Source organism: Triplophysa dalaica, chromosome 10 (assembly GCF_015846415.1).
Source record: "Triplophysa dalaica isolate WHDGS20190420 chromosome 10, ASM1584641v1, whole genome shotgun sequence".
Lineage (NCBI taxonomy): Eukaryota > Metazoa > Chordata > Actinopteri > Cypriniformes > Nemacheilidae > Triplophysa > Triplophysa dalaica.
This window is the reverse complement of record NC_079551.1, coordinates 10,703,820-10,723,143: the sequence shown is the minus strand read 5'-3', so window position 1 is coordinate 10,723,143 and position 19,324 is coordinate 10,703,820. Positions and strand designations below refer to the sequence as shown.

At 38.6% G+C, this 19,324-nt stretch overlaps 1 protein-coding gene across 1 annotated transcript; it reads left to right on the top strand.

Annotated features, from left to right (window-relative positions):
- On the top strand, positions 1-12,909 carry tmem59l (transmembrane protein 59-like). The gene is made up of 8 exons (XM_056758585.1): positions 1-319; positions 1,996-2,101; positions 2,803-2,897; positions 4,076-4,225; positions 9,003-9,114; positions 9,305-9,419; positions 10,749-10,866; positions 11,207-12,909. The coding sequence occupies exons 1-8, from the start codon at positions 155-157 to the stop codon at positions 11,363-11,365; spliced, it is 1,020 nt and encodes a 339-aa protein (XP_056614563.1). The 5' UTR covers positions 1-154; the 3' UTR covers positions 11,366-12,909.
- Positions 12,910-19,324: the final 6,415 nt, after the last annotated feature.

Sequence of the window (19,324 nt, the reverse complement as noted above, 5' to 3'; positions counted from 1 at the left end):
AGTGACGACACGGCGCATCAAAGGCACGAGATCGCCGAGGCAGATAGAGCCCGAACCGAAACAGCATCGGCAGCAGCAGGGACAGGTCGAGACGCACCGAACCCCGCAGACGCGCCAGTGCACGCCGAGATTGCGTTTACCCGAATCCTACGAGATGCTTCAGTTCGGCGGCAGGGTGCGCGGCGTTCCCGCGCTCGTTTCTCTTATTCTGGTAGCATTGGCGGCGGCATCATCCGATCTCTTTGACAACCAACTGGGCGATATCAATTACTGCAAAAAACAATGCCAGATGTCCATCAAAAACAAAAGCCCCGCCAAAGTAAGTGCCACGTACCAGATGCTTCTGCAGTAATAAATGCATCGAATAAGATTCCTTATTAAGTATTTGTAGCCATTTGAAGATTGGAATCAATAAAGCCATTTTGGAAAAGAGAACTGAAATCGTGTTAGATGAAGTGAAAACGTGCGTTTTAAACGCAAAACCTTTGCGCGTCTGAGGCTCCGACACTGCGCAAAAGATGGGAGCATTATTTGGCTGCATCCCGAATCGATTCATGGATTTCTGTGCCCCAGTTCTTGGCACCGCATGGAAACCTTACTTTGTGTCCACAAAGACAAGGCCGAGAATTATGCGTTTTGACGCATGAATTATAACGGTGGACACGGACGATTGTCATTCCGTTCATTCGTGTCAGGCGATCTATGCTCGAGCGCATCTGTCAACCAGATTTGTTTAAAGCGAATCGAAACATCGCAAAATCTAAATGCGCAAAACGAATTCCATTGAACGCTCATCTCTTTTGTTTGATGTTGGCCCGCGAACCCTGGGAAAGATGTCCGAGCGCGTTATTCGTTCAACTGCGATTGCTTACGTAACGTTAATGCTTGTTTTCTGTATTTCCAGCATCTGGGAGTTCAATAGATTTTTATTTTGCGTAGTAGCATCACCTTGCGTAATGCACTTCGGCAGGTGCGTGTCTACTGGTTATAGCAGTAACGGCGTCGCATCTTATATTTTACTGCAGGCTATGCCATTATTTGCAGTCTCAACGTTTTTAACACTCGATCTTGGTTTAGTAGGCTACTCAGCTAGATCTTACATAATCTCTTTTATTTTATTCTCATTATCATAAATTCGAGGATGCAGCAGGAGGGGTATTGGAACCAGTCACTGAAAGTGTAAGAAAGGCGTGTTGCCTTGTTATGGCTTTAAACGTCCCAGTAATGCACCAGTAAATTACTTATTTAATGTCGGTTCAACCATCTGTCGGCGCTGTTTGCCTTTGATAATGTTTAAAATGCTTAATTTTAGATAGTGTATTAAGATAAAAGGGTTATAAGTGAATCTAAACTGTATGAAATGATCATGCAATGATGCACTTGATAGGACTTGTATTTTAAATAGGCTCTCAGACATAAAATAGTCATAAACAAAAAATAGGAAACGCAAACATTGTTCGAAAATCATTTCTAGCCATTCCCCAATTTTATTTTTCAACATTTTGACATTTTGAGTCATAGTGACGTCCATTGAGTTCAATCTATTGATTCAAAGTGAACGTGGAGAGAATTTATATATTAAATTCATGACAGCATTGATCCAGACTCTCAAGACGTCGTGTGAAAGGTGACCTTTGTTTGTTTGTCCTTGAACAGTCAATTACTACTTTGCATGCAAGGTCACACCTGGCTCAGCATTTGTTCATGCGCTTACGGTCGCACCAGTGATCTCTGCAACTGTTCAGATTAGATTTTCCACCTCAGTCATAACAGTACTACTGACATTCAGAACATCTCAAACGTGTCGGGTCTTGTGTAATGATTATCAGCATCCCGGGTTGTATATCGCATAAAAGATCTTTTAAACGTGGGGAACATCTATTAAAGTTGATTCTTGGAGTCTGCGTTACGCACTGTATGTAATTATTACTGTACAAAGTATACAAAGAGATTCCTTGTGAATGAAGCTTTTATGAGGTTGCCTTGTTCGTGCAGGACTCCATCATGAATGCCTGTCACCGTGGATGCCGTCTGTACTCAATCTGCCAGTTTGTGAATGGAAACGCAGGCGTCAATACAAGCAAAGAAGAATGCCAGGGAGGTAAGACATCAACCTTAATAGCTAATAAATCATGACGGAAGAAAAATGTCATTGATTATCAAAAGTTAAAATTAAGTGTAGTGTGGGTGGTTATGAGTGATAAGGAATGTGGCGCCAAACTACATTTCCCATAATGCTAGAAACACAAAGGTATTGAGACATCCTTAGCTGTTCATTCAGTAGCAATAGAAAAGCTGTTTGACAGTAAATGAAAAATGTATCAAATGTGCCCATTTGTTACAGTTTCCATGAACCTCAGACAAGCGTAAGAACCACTTAAATTGAATTGAACCGGTGAGCTGGTAACAATTTAAAGTGAGAAATATATTTTCAAAGGGAATTGCTTGTCAAACGCATTCACTACATTGGAAAGAAGCAGAGACGAACATTTGACACCAATAATGTTTCGGAATGAGGCGCTGCATAGCCCAAGGACATATATTGAGCGTGCAGACAGCCTGATAGCACTCATTTTTATCTGGCGATGATTTTGTGCGCTAGTGGCAAACGGTCAATACGACGCTGTCTGTGAGAAGCTGCTAGGCAAGAAGGAAGTTATTTGATTGAAAATCAATTCTTCGCTTTCTGCCGTAAGATGCTGTGATGTTTGTTGATATTGATGACTGCTCGACCGTGGGGAGCGGTAGACAGAGACGGAACCGCCCGACAGGTATCATTTGTGTATGTGTGTTTGTTTGCAGCGTGCCAGGAGGCCTACAGCAAACTGCTGGAGCAGGAGGCCTGTAGCACTGGGTGCGCCAGCCAACCCGCTGAGCCGGAGATCAAAAGGAGAAAGGTAAGATTTTTCACACGTTGTTGTTTCCTCAAGGACGGATTATGGCCCCCAAGGCCCTGGTGCGCCGGCTTTTTTGGGACCCCCTTGAAGCAAACACAATTGACTTAAAACGGATTCATTCTGACTTTATTAGGCGGTTTTCCGGACAGGGATTATTTTAGATATTAAACAAAGACTTAGTTTAATTAGGATATTTAAGTCATTTTTAAAAAGATTAAACATCACTGTGCTTCTCTTGACAAAACAATCACTATTTTTCCATTAAGACACTTCTAACATTTAAGTCAGTCTGGGATTTGGTTTAAACCCTGACGCCCCAAAATCTCAAAACTATGACATCTCAAAATTGTTCCTAAAATTCAGATTTTGTTTTTGGTAATTTGTCGCATGAAGTAGCATCTGTATACACTAACATTTTGTCATCCGAAGGTGCATGTTAAAATATTTAAAATGACTTTTGTAGAAAAAAGATTTTGCCAATATATTTAAAAAAACGTAACTTAATTTAAAAAATAATAATAAATGACTTAGATCAAATAAAGAAGACAAAACAGCCATAATACGTAGATAAAAAAATCTTCAGTACTGTTTAAGAAGCTTCTATTAAACTGGCTGATAATATGCCAAGAGTGCGATTTTGCGAATTCTGGGCGATGGGTGGCTGCCTTGAAGATGCCACAATATAGTTTTGATTTCTTGTTGATGCTTTTAGTTACAACATAAATCTTATAGTTACAGTTGTGTTTACTATTATTCTAAAATGTGCAAAGAAAGTAAAAACAAATGTTTGAACGGCAGTGTAGGTCTTTAAAATGTTTTGTTAAATGAAATGTTCAAATGTTCTTCATTTGAGAATCACTTTGCCGTGTCCGCTAAATGACCGAGTGAAAATGACAAGAGATCACAAAGCAAATATAAGAAATAAAGTATTACATGTGACAAAGTAAAGCCATACTTTTAAGACAGAATACATCATGTCTTTAATACACTCCAATGGTGACAACAACATTTGTCGTTTCTTGCTCTCAGGCGACTTGCGGGCCTCTCAGTTGGAGGTCCCTGCCATCCAAACGCTCCGGGACTCTTTGGCTCAGGCTCTAATCCATCCTTAGTTGTGGTGTTTGATTTTTATCTAACATTTCAAGCTCTCAACAAATTACTTTTGATATAATCTATAGCTGAAGGCCCTGACCAACCGCCCCAAGCCCATCTCGGTAATGGATGCCCTCTCCGGCTGGTGCAATGACATCGTCAGTTCCGCTCAGAGCTTCATTTCCTCCACCTGGACCTTCTATCTGCAGGCTGATGATGGGAAGGTTGTCGTGTTCAGGTAGTGTTTTGTCCTTTTTCTTTTCTTTATAGTAAACTTCACAATTGACTCATATGCTCTCGGTTTCAAGATCTGGTTCGTTTTAAAACGGTTGCGGTCGCAACGCTGGATTATCTCCATCCACTGATACCAAATAAGAAGAAACTGTATTTTCTCAGGGGGTCTCGCATTGGAATGCAAGTTTTGCAAGGTTTTGTGCTGTCTCGTAACCCTCTACAATCATAAAAACAACAAAAAAACAGTTGTGTTTATAAGGACTATGTTAATAGATTTGCACAAAACAGGAAAATCTGATTTTATTTACTCACGCATGTCATTCCAAACGTGTTTTCTGCAGAACAGAAAAGAAGATATTTGGAAGAATGTTGGTCCTATCCAAACAACGTTGACCCCCTTTGACTTCCATTGTATGGACACAAAACCAACATTTCCCCAAATGTGTTCAACAGAATTCTTTTCACCAAACAAACAAAATAACGTCATACGAGCTTGGAACAATATGAGGGCATGTAAACAATGACAGAATTTTTCTCATTTTAGGTCATCGATCCTTTGGCCCTCTGGGGTTTAAAGACGCAGCACCAAATGTAGAATTAAACCTTCACAAGTTGTCAGTGTTATCGCAGCCACGATGAATTGTTGTTTTAAGAGCCGTGAACGAGCCCTCCGCCGCCATCACGTGGCTAGCCTAGCGGGTGTTTAGCGGTTAGCTTGCAGTCAACCGACCACGTTCGACTCAATCAATCGACTCAGGCCAGAGGTCGTACGGAAGAGGGTGAAAACCAAATGTTTGGTTGTGACATTACTGTTGATGACTTATAAATCAAGCACGTGGAGAACTTTGACAAAATAGAGAGACGCCTGGGGAAGTGGAGGACTAATGATGGGCTTCCTGCCTCAGGCATCTAAACGAAGAAAAAGCTGATTGTTTTTCAGGAGGCCTGCTGTGGTGTGCCTTTGGCAAAGATGAGGCAGTTTTTAGTGTTACATGGACCACTGCAAAACGTTAATATAAAAAGCAAAGCACAAAAAAAACTGAGTTCTGGCATGACTTGATGGCGCAGTACTAGCAGGATTTAAAAGGTTTCTCTATAAATATGAGTTATGTTCTAATCTGATTGATTTTCTTGAGGAAGTAATGAAATGTGTTTTTTTTAAGAATGTCTGAGAGGAATTCGAACACGTAAAAGTTTCATATTGAAAAAATCAAGTCGAACAGCTTGTTCAGCCTTTGATTGGTGTTTCGATTGATGTCCGATGTTCACAAACACTCATTTATATTTAGTTTTATATAAGTCTTTTATTTTGGTTTGTAGACATAAGTGAGTTTTAATGTAAATTGCCAGAGATAATGGATCATATACCCAAAAATACTTTGGTCATTACCCTCATGTCATTCAAACCTGTATATTACTTTATTATGTGTGGCAAAAAAGAAGATATTTTGAGAAATGTCCGTGGTATGTGTCCTTACAATGAAAGTCAATGGGGGTCATACTTTGTTTGGTTACCAACATTCTTTAAAATATCTTCTTTTGTGTTCTGCAGAAGAAAGAAAGTCATACAGGAACGCGTATTTGAATAAATAATGAAAGATTTTGTAAAAAAGAAAACTTGTAACAAAAACTTTGCACTTCAGTATCAACCCTTTGATGTGAATTTGTTCAAAGTTCAATATCACCTGCATTACTTGATTTCTCTAAGAGGAACCATTCAATGCTGATTCAAAACATTGAGACAGACGTGTAATTGGGGGGACAATTTACTCTCTTCCAAATATTGAAGAAGGGACATGTTGCAAACATTGGGGGACGTCTATGATCTGTAGCCCAGTTTCACATCAGTAACAGCCCGACATTTGACATCAGTTAAACTACAGTCTGTGCCTAATGTGTGTCCTCCCCGTCCAGGGTTTTGTAGGTCCCTTAGAGGTAATCAACAGGAATCCGACTATTTCCTCCGAGCTGAAGGGTAAACACGACTCCGTCGTTGACTAGCCACTGATTGGGGGATGAATTTTTGTTTGGAAAAAGGTCTCCCATCTTGTTTAAATTCAGCGTAGACGACGGCTACACGCGAAAAGATGGGCTTCGGAGAAAGAAAGCCAATCCCAAATAAGGAAAACACGATTGTTTACTATTAAGTCAACAATCTAGGCTTCGTCGTCTTGGCAGCCCCGTAAGCTGCATTGATCACCTTTGCCGAGTTCTGCAGTAATGCGTGACAGATGCACGTCAGCCCGCTTTCACTAATGGCAAGATTCCATCGGTCTGTGGCCAGTCAACATTAACTTCCTCAGATGTTCATTTCTCTCCCTTTGATTCTCGTCCCTTGAAGACATCTGGATTCAATACGTTTGACAGCATCCCTTTCAATTAAACCAACTGTGAGAGTTGAACTTTTTTGCAGAGCTAAATTGTCCATACCATGTTGCATTTCATGCTACGCCTTCATGTCTTCTCGTGTCTGTTTTTTGGGTTTGCTGATACGTATCTGTCTTTAATCTTTGGACATTAGGATCGGACATAACAGTGAGTTGTATGTTTGCGTTTGTGCATGTGGTTGATGCTTTCATCCAAATCAAGGACGGGTCACGATGGTTAAATAGTCAACTAGCACTCAAACCACAAGCTGGTCGATTAGTACGATTTTTCATATGTATATATTTTTCATTTGATTATTTCTTTTTGAGCGGTTCCATTTAGATGAGAATATGTCAGTTTGCAGCCCTTCAGCTTTTAGACAGTTTGCATATATATATATATATATATTATATACACCTCCGGTCAACATTTCAGGATCACTTAACAAAAAATGTTGCTCATGATCTTAAAAATCTTTTAACCCGTATGTTTCAATGTTTTTTTTAATGATTATTCGGACTAACTAATGGATCAATAGGAGCCAAAAAAGTCCAGCATAGATGGAAATTCCTTAAATATGGTTAAAAAAAGATGATGGATGATATAACGCATGATTTTATATGATTTGGCAAATTCTAAGCAAATGCAAAAATAGGACATAGAGTTAATCTATTTTGAATCTTTTTAGTCACAAAATAATTCCCACAATTCCAGTTGCGTTATTCCATGGTTTTGATGTGTTCGATATTAGGGCTGTCTAACAATTAATCATGATTATCACATCCAAAATAAAAGTTTGTGTTAATATAATATATGTCTGTGTACTGTGCATATTAATTTTCTATTTATAAACACAAAAACATAAACAAACATGTATATTTAGGAAATATTTAGATGTATTTATTTATATTTACCAATAATTTAAACAATTTCTAAACGTTTATTATGTTTTATATTTTGCTTAGATATATGCATGTACTGTATGCGTTTATAAATACGAAAAATAAAAATTCACAATACACTGAAATATATGACGTTAAACTTTTAGTCTGGACACGATAAATCGCGATTAATCCTTTGACAGCCCTATTACTATTATTATAAAATGTGGGGAAACTCTCAATAAAAATGAGTAAATCGTCCTAAACTTTTGACCGGTAATGTACATATATGCAAAACAAATCTATAGGCAACCTGGAAATGTAAATGTAAAAAAAATCAGATAGCCGATTATTCAGAGTGATATCTGCAGATTCTGAAGTTTAAATGTATATCTCTCAACTTTCTGAATGTTATTAATTTATATAATGATAATCAAACTGCAATGTTTCTTAACATTTTCTATATACAGATCGCAAAATCATTGCATTTTCCTGTCCTTTTCTGATTGACTGGATATATCGGCCCTGATCATCGTCAGTTTTTAAACTATCCACCGATAGATGATAGTCTGTAAAAATTGCCTTTATCAACCAACACTGGCTGATATATCAGGAGATCTCTATTCCCAGCATTTAATATTCAATCCCTGGTAATAAAGACCCACTGCCTCCAGTTATAGATTACTTATAGAACTCAGAATACAAGAATAACATGACACGCGAACAGCTCCCTTGGTTTTCATCTACTAAAGCACTGACATGACTTCTGCCGACCTCTCTGTGGTCATTTCAGAAGTTCACATGAGCCTCCCCAGAGAGCCTCTTACAGATCTGCTCTAAGACGGATCTGAGTCCGTTTCTGAAGAATTCAGTGGAAGAGAGTAGAGATCCCTCTTTAATAAGATCTCACGGGAAGCTAAAGATGCATTCTTTAATAAAACATGCACTCATTCACACATAAGGCGAGAGGATAAACAAAATGTTCTTGCAGAGACTAATGTGATAGATTTTAAGTCATGTCCTTTTGATCCTGTTTGCATATTTTCGGGTTAGGTTGCCCCCCACACTTGTTGTGTCGACTAGCTGACTTTGCGCCGCAACACCATCCATTTTTATAAGAAGTCGATGTCTGTTGCTTGCCAGGTTATTTTTTTGCGATTCAGGATTTTCACACCCCATCTCAAAACGACTCCACGAAGGGAGAGTGTGTCAGGTATTTCTTCTGTAACCGATCGCTCTCGGGAATCAATTTCTGCCTGTGATACAGACGTAAGCAAGAGCCGCACCGGCGGTTAGTTTTAGCTTGTGTTTTCCAAACGTGTTCTCTGTGTCATCATGTTTCACCGCGCCATTCGTTATCCTGAGAATCGCAATAGCTTTATGTCACAAGTTTTATTTCCTCACCCAGGCGTTGAAAACTTAACCATAACAAAAGCGCTCGCCAAGCCAGCCATCTCATTCAGAAGCCTTTCCGCTTAGTAAATCCCATAATGCCGTTTCCTGCCCTTGACAGTGTGTTTGTTGATTCTCCCAGAGCCAACCAGAGATCGAATACTCCTTGCCTGAGTTACAAGCCCCACGCTCCAACGTGGCTGACAAACCCTGGCCCCAAGTCAACTCGCACACACAGCGACCGCATACTGGTAAGAGGATCCACCTTCAACCCAGAAGCTTGTTGACAGCTCTTTCGTTTTCTCTCAGATAGCTCATTTAAGATCGGAGCTTGAGCTTTGACTTCTATTCGTGACACATCTATTTGTGCTGCCGCGGTTTGTGTGAAGCTGGAGGGTCATGAAATCGATGGTCACGAGTGCTGTCTCTGCATCCTTGCAGGTGGGCGGTTGCACGGGGAGAGGAATGCGGCAAAACTTGGAGCGAAAGGAAAGCATGTCAGCCAACATGCCGAGGATGCAGCTGCTGAGCATGACTTCCTGGGCTGCATGTCAAGGTGAGATGAGATGAACGCAGGTGTTTTTGTTGTTGTTTTTGGTTTGATCGTGATTTAAGTTTTCGAGAAAGTCATGCGGAAATTAAAATCTATAAATAAGGTGAACAAAAGCAATACATATCCGGCTGGGACATTTAACAATGTTGCATTTTGGTTGCAGTTAGGTTATGTTGCCGTACTTTGTTTTCAAAACATTGTATAGTTGTGTAGCGAGCAAGGCGGGACGAGAGCCATAAGGGAAGGATGCGAGGCCTCGTCCCGCCTTGCTCGTTACAGGTTGTATTTGTTAACATTAGTTAATTCAATAGCTAAAATCAATAAACCATCTTACAACTGTTTTCATTTTTGTTCATGTTAGTTTTTTAGCAATTACTTACACAATTTTCCAAAAGTTTCAAAAGTTGTATCTGTTAACTATAATCAATGCATCATGAACTAACTTTAAGAATTTTACTTGCATTTACTATTTCCCCGCCATTGACTAGTTATCTTGTCATTTAAAAAAATGTTCCCCGCCAAAGACGAGTTATTACGGCAGTCGGTGTTTGTACTGTTATACTGCAGGTGATGCTGTTACACACCTTTGGAAAAAGGACAGAAGCTCTGAACCTTGAACGTACATGTTTGATCTCTTTTTAATGATTGTTCTGAGTGTAATCTGGGTGGAGTCTTTGACCAAAACATTTTTATTATCTCAGTTGTTTAATCAAAGTGATGCATTTTTGAAGAAACCTACCCACATCTCAGGGGTGATAAAAAAAGAAGAAATAAAGATAGAAGAATACAGTTTATTTTGTTTGAAAGCTGAGACTCTGTTCTTTCAATTGATGTATTGTTTGTCCTAAAATTATCTATCTACTATCTACACACACCGCGGGCCCCTTAAATGGAATCCGCCATGTTGTTTCTACAGTAGCTCTTAACAGACAAACTGCTCTACAGAGAACTGCTCTACTTTTTTCCTTCAGCAAAAAAGTAAAAACATGACAACATTTTAGTCATGTGTCAGCCACCTTAGTGCTTCGAAATGGAGGGGTTGAGTGCGCTGTTGGTTGCAATTCACAACCTCACAGTAAGACGCCGCTAAATTTCATACATTGGAGCTTTAATAAATACAGATTTTTTTTACAAATGCTAACAAATACAGCCTTAATATGAGTCGTACCAAAACATTTGGAAAACTTCACTAAGAATGTTCTCTAACAATATCATATTGCTTATACAACATTATGAAGCATATTAAATATCATATGTAAAAAATACATTTCTGCATTTTAAAGTGTGCTTTTTTAAATTAGCGTTGAACTTATCATCGTGTCTGTTTGACAGGCGCTCAGGGCTGCCACGCTGGATATTAGCAGCCTGTCTTTTTCTGTCTATCATGGTGATGCTGTGGCTGAGCTGTGCCAGTCTAGTCACAGCACCTGAGCAACACGTCAAGAATCAGGTACACGCTAATGCGCCAGACACACAGATACAAACCAGACAATGTGTTACACAGCATTAAAGCATTTCTTTCACTTTATATGGCCATATAAATATATGTTATTTTACATTATGGGTATTTAAACCCTGCACCTGTCTTGTGTCAAATAAATAAAACCCTATTTTACACATACAGTGCTTTCTCAGAAAGATAATTTTTTTATTTTTTATTATTTGAATGGCAAACAGAAAGATTTTTTATGTTGAAAAGTTATTTAGGCAAATGACATCACAAAGGATTAAATGGCATTCTGTTGCCAATGTGCGTTGTTGAATATTTAGCTGAGATGCTGTTTTTACAGCTAAGCATCAATGGAGATAAGGAGTTCTTGGATGACACCCAGAAGATCAACCCATACCACCTGACGCCTGTGATTGCCATGACCATCAGCCAATCGGAGGAGAGCAAAGAGGCGGGTCCACTTCCAGTCAAGGTGGACCTCAGCAAAACATCGCTTTAAAAGGACCAAGGAAGTACTTTCGACAACTAGGGTTAAACACGTGCTTCTGAGCTACTTGTCTCCAATTTAAAGGGAAGCCACATCATTTTTCTAAAGAAAAAATTGCATGATGTCATTTATTATATGGGTTTCAAATACGTCCTGTCTAAATCCTAGTCTAATCACTGAATCCGGGAACCTCATGGAATCGTAGTATTAGGTGCTTGTTTACATAATGTACTAACTTATGCATTGTCAGCTATAATGTATACATTAAAAACACTAGCAACGTTTGAGCTCATGAACAACTTCACAGCAATTTTCATATCGCTGTTGTTATATGTTCTCATTGAATATTGGAATAAACGCACTGGGGGCTCGGACGGTAGATAAAGATGCTTATAAAAACCTCGAAAGTAGAGTATTGGAGTATTTGTCAAGTTCTGGCAGCTCATCCAAATATTTCAATTACACAGAACACACACAGACTACAACTGAAATAAGCCGTGAGCGTTTTCACAGTGCCCCTCCTCCTTTGATATCAAGCTTTGATGGCGATCTGTCAGGAACAGTTCAACTTTTTTGCGCACACTTAGATTTTCACTTTGAACGGAGCAATAGAGATATCAAACGCAACCAATTAGCAAAAGATGCTCGAGATGACATTTAACAAAGCGTTTACATGGATGGCTGCGTGCTTTGAACTGATACGCTAACAAAACAAAACGCGTTACTTTTAACATAATACTAAATGCTAATAGTTAGTTAAATTGTAGAGTTCAAACTAAAAACATTGTATGCACACAGAAATGCAGGGAGATTTTAATATGCATAAACTAAAATGAAACTAAACTATCCACATGCATATCTAGAAAGCATGATGTATATTTATTTATTTCTGTATTTATTCAAAGCGTACAGTAACACATCATATCTCGACTGCTGTGTTTTACGGGCCGCTTAAATAGCCTATCGATTCTGATACTTAGAAACTTATCCCCACTTTCAGAAACATAGATGGACAATAGAGTTGCTGTTCTGATCGAATGTGAATTGTTGTATTCTACCCTTGCTTTTATTATCCTATTACAGATATTGTTTCATCCCAAAGGGAAAGGTGTTGGGATGGGGTTTAAAATGGGTTGGTTTCTGTCTACCAAGCACCCGGTTTTGACAAATATATCTTTTGTAACCAGACTGTAGACTCGAGGAGCTTTAGCACCGTTTGTCTTGTGCAGCTATTTTCCACTTTTAAGTCCAGCCACATTGCATGCTAGTACGCTATGAGACATTAAATATATTGTCCAATCTCTTTTTGAAAGCGAACTGCTGTAGGCTTCTGATCTTTGTGTTTTTGCTAAGTGTTTGGTAAGGCATTGTTATTATGACTGTAAATTATTAAGAAGCCAGAGGCAAGATACCTTAATAAGCCATTTAATATCTACTGGTTCTAAGCAACGTCATCACTGTATGAAATACGTATCAATATTTGTTTTTCTCTTTTGAACAGTTTCCCATGAGATAATCCATAATATCCGACGAATAAAGTGTTTTCATGTATTTCATCTGGTGTGGGTATAGTTCTTGTGCAAGAAGATAATTCAATAGGTGTTGTAACTGTTGGGTGGTCAATGTTTAAAAATAATTTTATTTAAAAAACGAAAATATTTCACCCTGTCTGTGAAAACCAGGCATAATCTGATTCTAAGGAGCATCATCAAGTTTGAACTCAAGCATTAAAAGAACAATTCACCTTCAAAATGAAAATTCTGTCATCATTACATCATTTTAAACCTGTGTGAGTTTCTTTCTTCTAAAAAAACAAGAGAAGATAATGTTAGATGTTACATTTTGAAAACCATTTGTATCCAAAAACCGTTGGTCCCCATTGACTTTTGTTGTAACCGAAGTCAATGGGGACCAACGGTATTGTGTTACCAACGTTTTTCAAAATATCTTCTTTTGTGTTCTGCAGAAGAAAGAAATTCAGACAGGTTTGAAATGAAAAAAGTGTGAGTAAATGATGACAGAATTTTCATTTTTAAGGTAAACTATTCCTTTAATTTCACTTTGACTTCAGTCTTTGACAATATTTTATTTTCAAAGAATGGTCTTTACATTATATAGGATTAATTTATGAAGAAAAAGATTAATCATAAAAAATGACTTTAGCTGGGTTTTTACAGGCAGGGACACGTGTTAAACAAAACAAAACAAAACACAATATCGGGTTTACTACAACTGTTTTTCAAAACTAAATGTTGATTGACACTTTATTAAATTGTCAAGTATAGGGATGTAACAATATTATCGACATTGTGTTATCGCAATAGCAAGATGGTCTCAATATTATCGTGGTCACATGACTGTATGAAACGATTGGTCTTCCGGCACTAAGATAGAGAATGTTTGAAAAAATCATAGATGGTGCAATTCTTTTATTTTATATAAGGGATTTTTAGGTCATTTGACCCAGCTCATACTATAACTCTTAACTCTAAGTTATGATTTGAGGATAAAGAAAAGAGGATGCTTATGGCACTTTTCGAAGTCATCATTTGTCATTTTAAATATTGCATAAATACATACCATGGACTTTATACCAAGGTATTAATGAAGAGTGAGATTTGATATTGTTACATCCCTAGTCAAGTAAAATTGAAACCTATCATTATGACTCTCCATCAATTATTGGGTCAATGCATTTTTCAATGTAACAAAGAATGCATAATTTCAAAGAATGTTAATACATGAATATGCATGCTGTTAGGCTATGGATCTGTGTTAAAAATGCATCCCTCTATAAATGATTTATCGACCACCACACGGGGGCGACAGGAACCCAACAATTACTGCAAAATAAATCTCCAACTGATGCAAATGGGACGTTTCAGTTCTTTTGATTAAAGTATACACATAGTTTTTTTTTTTCAAATAACCACTTATGTATTCAACCCATATTAAACAACAAATAAGACATTTTGGGTTTGTCAAAACATTTTAAGAAGTTGATATGTTGGATAGCGCACAAGTGTACATTCACAGTATTGTCACCAGATGGCGCACGTGCATATAGCTCTGACTGCGACTTTGTGAGTTGTGTTTAAATGAACTATTGGTTATATACTGCAAAATTAACCTCACCTTTATTTGTTTTTAACACATTTTTGTTTAAATAATATCATAATCTCAGCCTCAGTACATTCTGACATCCAACAGTTTAATGAAGGTGATGCATCTCAAGACGTTCACAGGTATTTACCAAACAAACCACCTGTGCTGTGAAGCAGGTGTGAACCTGTGAAGGTCAGTGGCACGTTTTAGGTGAGAGGTCCAGCAGATTGTTCCACAAAAATAGCTTCCAACAGAAATATTGAAAGCTCATACTACTCTCCAGTTGCCCATCAACTGTGATAAAGCATTTCCCACCTAGAAAGGTCTGTGCTCTTTATTAACTATACATCATTTAGCAATAATGAAACATGGAAAGGTGGATCAGTTTCCTTAATAGTCCGTTTTCTTATGGACCTCATTTTTTCCTCAATTGTGTGCTTCATATTCTGGTCCATCTCAGTTTAGTATTAACCTGATAGGCAGATGAGGATATCAGATAGAGAGCATTGTGCCGCCGTGCAAACATTAACACAGTCAGCGGTGCTCTGATGCCACACAATAGTCTTGCTGGGGGACTAAAGAAACCCAACTAAAGATAGAGTTGTTTGCATATGACTCACATGGTCAGTTCCTGAAGCATCTGACTCAATGCTAACGCACAAAGCCAATAACAACCCTACATGAACTCCAGGTGAATGAGAACGCACTGTTCCGCTCTGTTTGTCCCCCATACGTACGGACCGAGCGCTATCCCAGAGTGCATTGCAAACCTATTATGAATAACAGCGGCTCACCTCATCTGGGTATCTTTTGAGAATAAATCAATACAGTGGGGGAATGTTGCGACGCTTTTATTTTGTCTGTTCTGGAGAAGATTATTTACAGATTTTATTCATACCACAATGTTCATAGGGAACCGATGATGTAGTGTCAAGATCCCGAAAGAACAAAATAATCTTCCTGTTGTTGCAACCATGGATACTATGAAACGGTTTCTTCTGTCTTCCAACAGGACCCCTTTTCTGTTTTGGGGGTGAACTACTTAAAATAAAACTTGACAAATGATGTCCAGCAGTAATTTGTCAAACATTTTTCCTATTTTTTGGCTCACAAGAATATCATTGAATACTTGGCTTTCCTGTAGCTCAGTGGCGCGAACGACGCCAAGGTTGTGGGTTCGATCCTATGGGGATTGCACATACTTAGAAACAAATGTATAGGATAATGCAACGCAAGTTGCTTTGGATAGAAGCGTCTGCTGAATGCATAATTGTAAATAGATCATTATCACTAAATTGCAGGTGACGCAAGTATGAAGTGCCTTATACCAAGTACAGTGTGACAAACAACTCAATCTTGTTGCGTGTCACAGTTCAAAGTTGTGCATTACACTTCAATCGTCCTACCATAGGGGGTGCAGTGAGGCTGGGTTTGTGTAGTATCCTTATTGCTGCCGAGGTGTGGAGACCGTCTGTGGGCTACAGCACCGTTTTAACCCTATACCACCGCCTTATCAGTCCCAGCCTCCTGGTAAAGTCAGCCTGCAGTGCATTGAAGAGCCAAAACCATTGCCACACAGGACCCTGTAGAAATGTACAGAGTGACGAAAGAGAGAGAAAGGTTTGTGAGAAAAGAGATATGAATCCCATATCGGCTAGTTTCCATAATCATTTCATGTATGCATAAGTAGGTGCTTTCCGAAAATGCTTCACAAATTTGTGGGATACCCAAAAAATGCACAGATTTGCTAAAAATACATGTCGTTCTTTGTCGTGCCCTAATAAGGTGATTACATACATAGGTTGCCATAACAAAAAACAAGAAAAAGAAGTGAAAATAAATCTATACGTGAGAATTGTGTGCAATAGTGCTCTTTCTATCATTTTTTCTACAAAATATTTTTGAAACTGCATAAATTGTATAACTATATGAACACATATACCAGCGTTTGTCATTTTCACACGTGTGTGCATCTGGTGAGTTTCAAATATAACAATCTACTAAAATCCCAACTACACGTCCAGCCTCATCCATTGAGTTTGATAAATATGCATAATATACATTATTCATGAGTTTAACGAGCCGTGACGTCACAAAGGCGTTGCGTGAGTACTACTTGACGCCTGTCAATCAAACTAATAAAGCGTATCTGACCTATGTTGACTTAAAGCGGACTAGTTACGCTAACGTTTATAGTCAAACATCAGTCAGTCTGAGAGGAATATAATGGTTAGGGCACCAACCCACGCGGACGAAGGAAAACTTTACGTTGCGACTTAACAAACAAAGAACGCAAGAACGCGTCGGTTCCCGTAGCGCAGCGAGTGCGCGCAACGTCTGTTGCGTGACAAACGCACGTTCATTGACGAAACGTTTAAACGTCAAGTGATATATTTCCAGCGTGCTACAGTACACATACGACAGAGTGAGAAGATGGACAGCTTATCATACATCTTACACCCAGAGTTCAGCTCTGAGATACCCAACACGCCGCTCACCGAACTCGGCGCGCAGGCATGAGAAGACGGTTTCAAGCTCCCCTCGCTGTGAATTGATTCTACTATGAGCCTACCCGAATCGGAGCGAGAAACAGCGGAGGTGCGCCTAATCGGACCTAAACTTTTAATCGGACGAACATCGCCTAAAAAGACGTTTCAATCGAACCAATATGTATTTATATGTGTGATTCGCGCGTATTTGTGGCACAAAGCGAAACATGGCTTTTATAAACACCGGGTTTTCTCTCGCACGGAGCAGGTCCCCCCTATACGGTAAAGTGGAACGTTCCACAATTTATTCCAGGGAAAGACTGACAGTTTTTTGGGTCATGAAGCAGCTGTTCAAGTCAGCGGCCGTCCCTCCCTCTGCTAGAATAAGAAATTAGTCCATTTTAAAGTAAATAACTAAACCCCGGAGCTGATAAGGCGGCGTTATAAAATAATGTGCCGTCGCGATTTTACGGAGAGAACGGACTTAGGATAAAGACACAATGAATGTGAATGTTTCTGTCCCATCGTATTATGGAAATGTGAGATCTAAATATCTCGGATCACAAATGGAGGAGGAACAATAGATACTACAGCTTGGCCAAAACAAATAGGCATTCACTGTCAAGTGAATATTGGAAACCTGTTTATATTATTTGGAAATAATATGCATAATCAACCGAAATGATGATGAACTGTAATGTTTTGTTAAATGATGAATATGTTGTGTGTTATTACATGTTAATTACTATGTAATAAGCGTAAAAATGTTTGGTTTGAATATACACAACATATATTTGACTCGCACGAATCAGTCCATCATGACTACAGGGGAACTAGCTAGATCTGGCTCAAGACTCGCGTCACATACGTACACAAGTGGTCGGATCACTTTTTTCGGCGGACTTGTTGCATAAGATGCATTGTTAATACCTTATAAATCAAAGTTCATCTGGATAGATGTCCCAATACCTGAGCCGTGTCATGTGTAATGCTGTTTAGAGACAACGATTTGAATAGTTAAAATAGTAGAGTAACTCATGAATAATTCTGTCACTTTTCTCGTAGAAAGACTTTTTCGTTCTCATTCGTATGCCGGGATTCATCCTGAAATCTGATGTGAGATTTCAATGACCTGTAACGGCACGCATCTCGCTTGTACAAGACCCCGTCAGATTTCTCACGCTCGTAGATAAAACCGCATATATTCAGTGAACGTACAATGCATTTGATGTTAGATTTAGATGTTCGCTTTAACTCCCAGTGTGGTAGCGGATGTCAACGTGGTGTGTATTAACGCCCTCGCCCTGACTCTATCTGTCCAGCATCACCGGTCAGCAACCATCATCCCTTCTTGAGCCCGTAATGGAGATCATATGTTTAGCTGGTGCTGAAACCCAACACGAGACCTCCACATCAAAACCGCCTGCTGCCGGGAGAGGGGCCGGCAGGATCTTTCCCACTTCAGGGGAATGAAAACATATTTTCATAGGCCTAGAAAACATGCCTTAAAAAGTGGAGAGGGGCCCCTATGTTCCTCAACAAAAAAAAATTGCGACGAGGCTGAGATGAGTTCACTTTTGAGGATTGGGTAAGGTTTGTTTGATTGTGTGTTTATCATTGTGTATCGTGTGTTTTTATAGACATATAAGTAGTCTATATTTGTATTGTACATGTTAAAAAAATACCTCCGCAAACTGAGCCTGATTTATGGCTAATCTTTTTACCAGCATCCAATGTATTTTTTGTAACAGCTGCCTTTAATTTTCTTATTGGTGATATTTTGCATAATATGTTGTTATTTTTAACCCTATTTTTTGCATAATTCTGCACAATATTATGAAATATTTTTTCTAAAGCTGATGTGGAATCTTGGAAAAGGAGCAAAGTAGGAATAAATGCAAAATATTGTTTGTGTGGTTAATTAAATGTGGTTATAAATATTATATTGTTATAGAAATATATTGTGACTGTCCTTTCAAAACCTTGGATGTCCAACTTCCCAGTTGGAAAAAAAAGATTTATTTTTAAATGAATAAATACTGCGTTGTCTAAGTGGACAAGCACTCTTAATTGGTTAGATATTTTGCAAAACCCAATGACAAACATAAACGGTGACCAATAATAATGGTTTATGACAAAAAAAAATCGCAAAATATACGGATACAAGGTTTCAGAAGGAAAGGTACAATATATAAAATTTAGATTATATAACATATCAGTGTGCACTTGACCAGCATTTGAAAAAAAGTATTATTATACAAAAACACAACTCTATCCGCTTGCGAATTGACTTATCAATGAACTGGACACATGTTTTTCTGCCAATCACTACAAAGATGTCAGGTGGGTAATATTTGGACACACACAAGTTGTGATT

Excerpts from the sequence above, each read along its gene's own strand:
- tmem59l (XM_056758585.1), top strand. The coding sequence starts at position 155 with ATGCTTCAGTTCGGCGGCAGGGTGCGCGGCGTTCCCGCGCTCGTTTCT. Across the intron at positions 320-1,995 it reads AAAACAAAAGCCCCGCCAAA|GACTCCATCATGAATGCCTG; the intron begins GTAAGTGCCACG and ends TTGTTCGTGCAG. Across the intron at positions 2,102-2,802 it reads CAAAGAAGAATGCCAGGGAG|CGTGCCAGGAGGCCTACAGC; the intron begins GTAAGACATCAA and ends GTTTGTTTGCAG.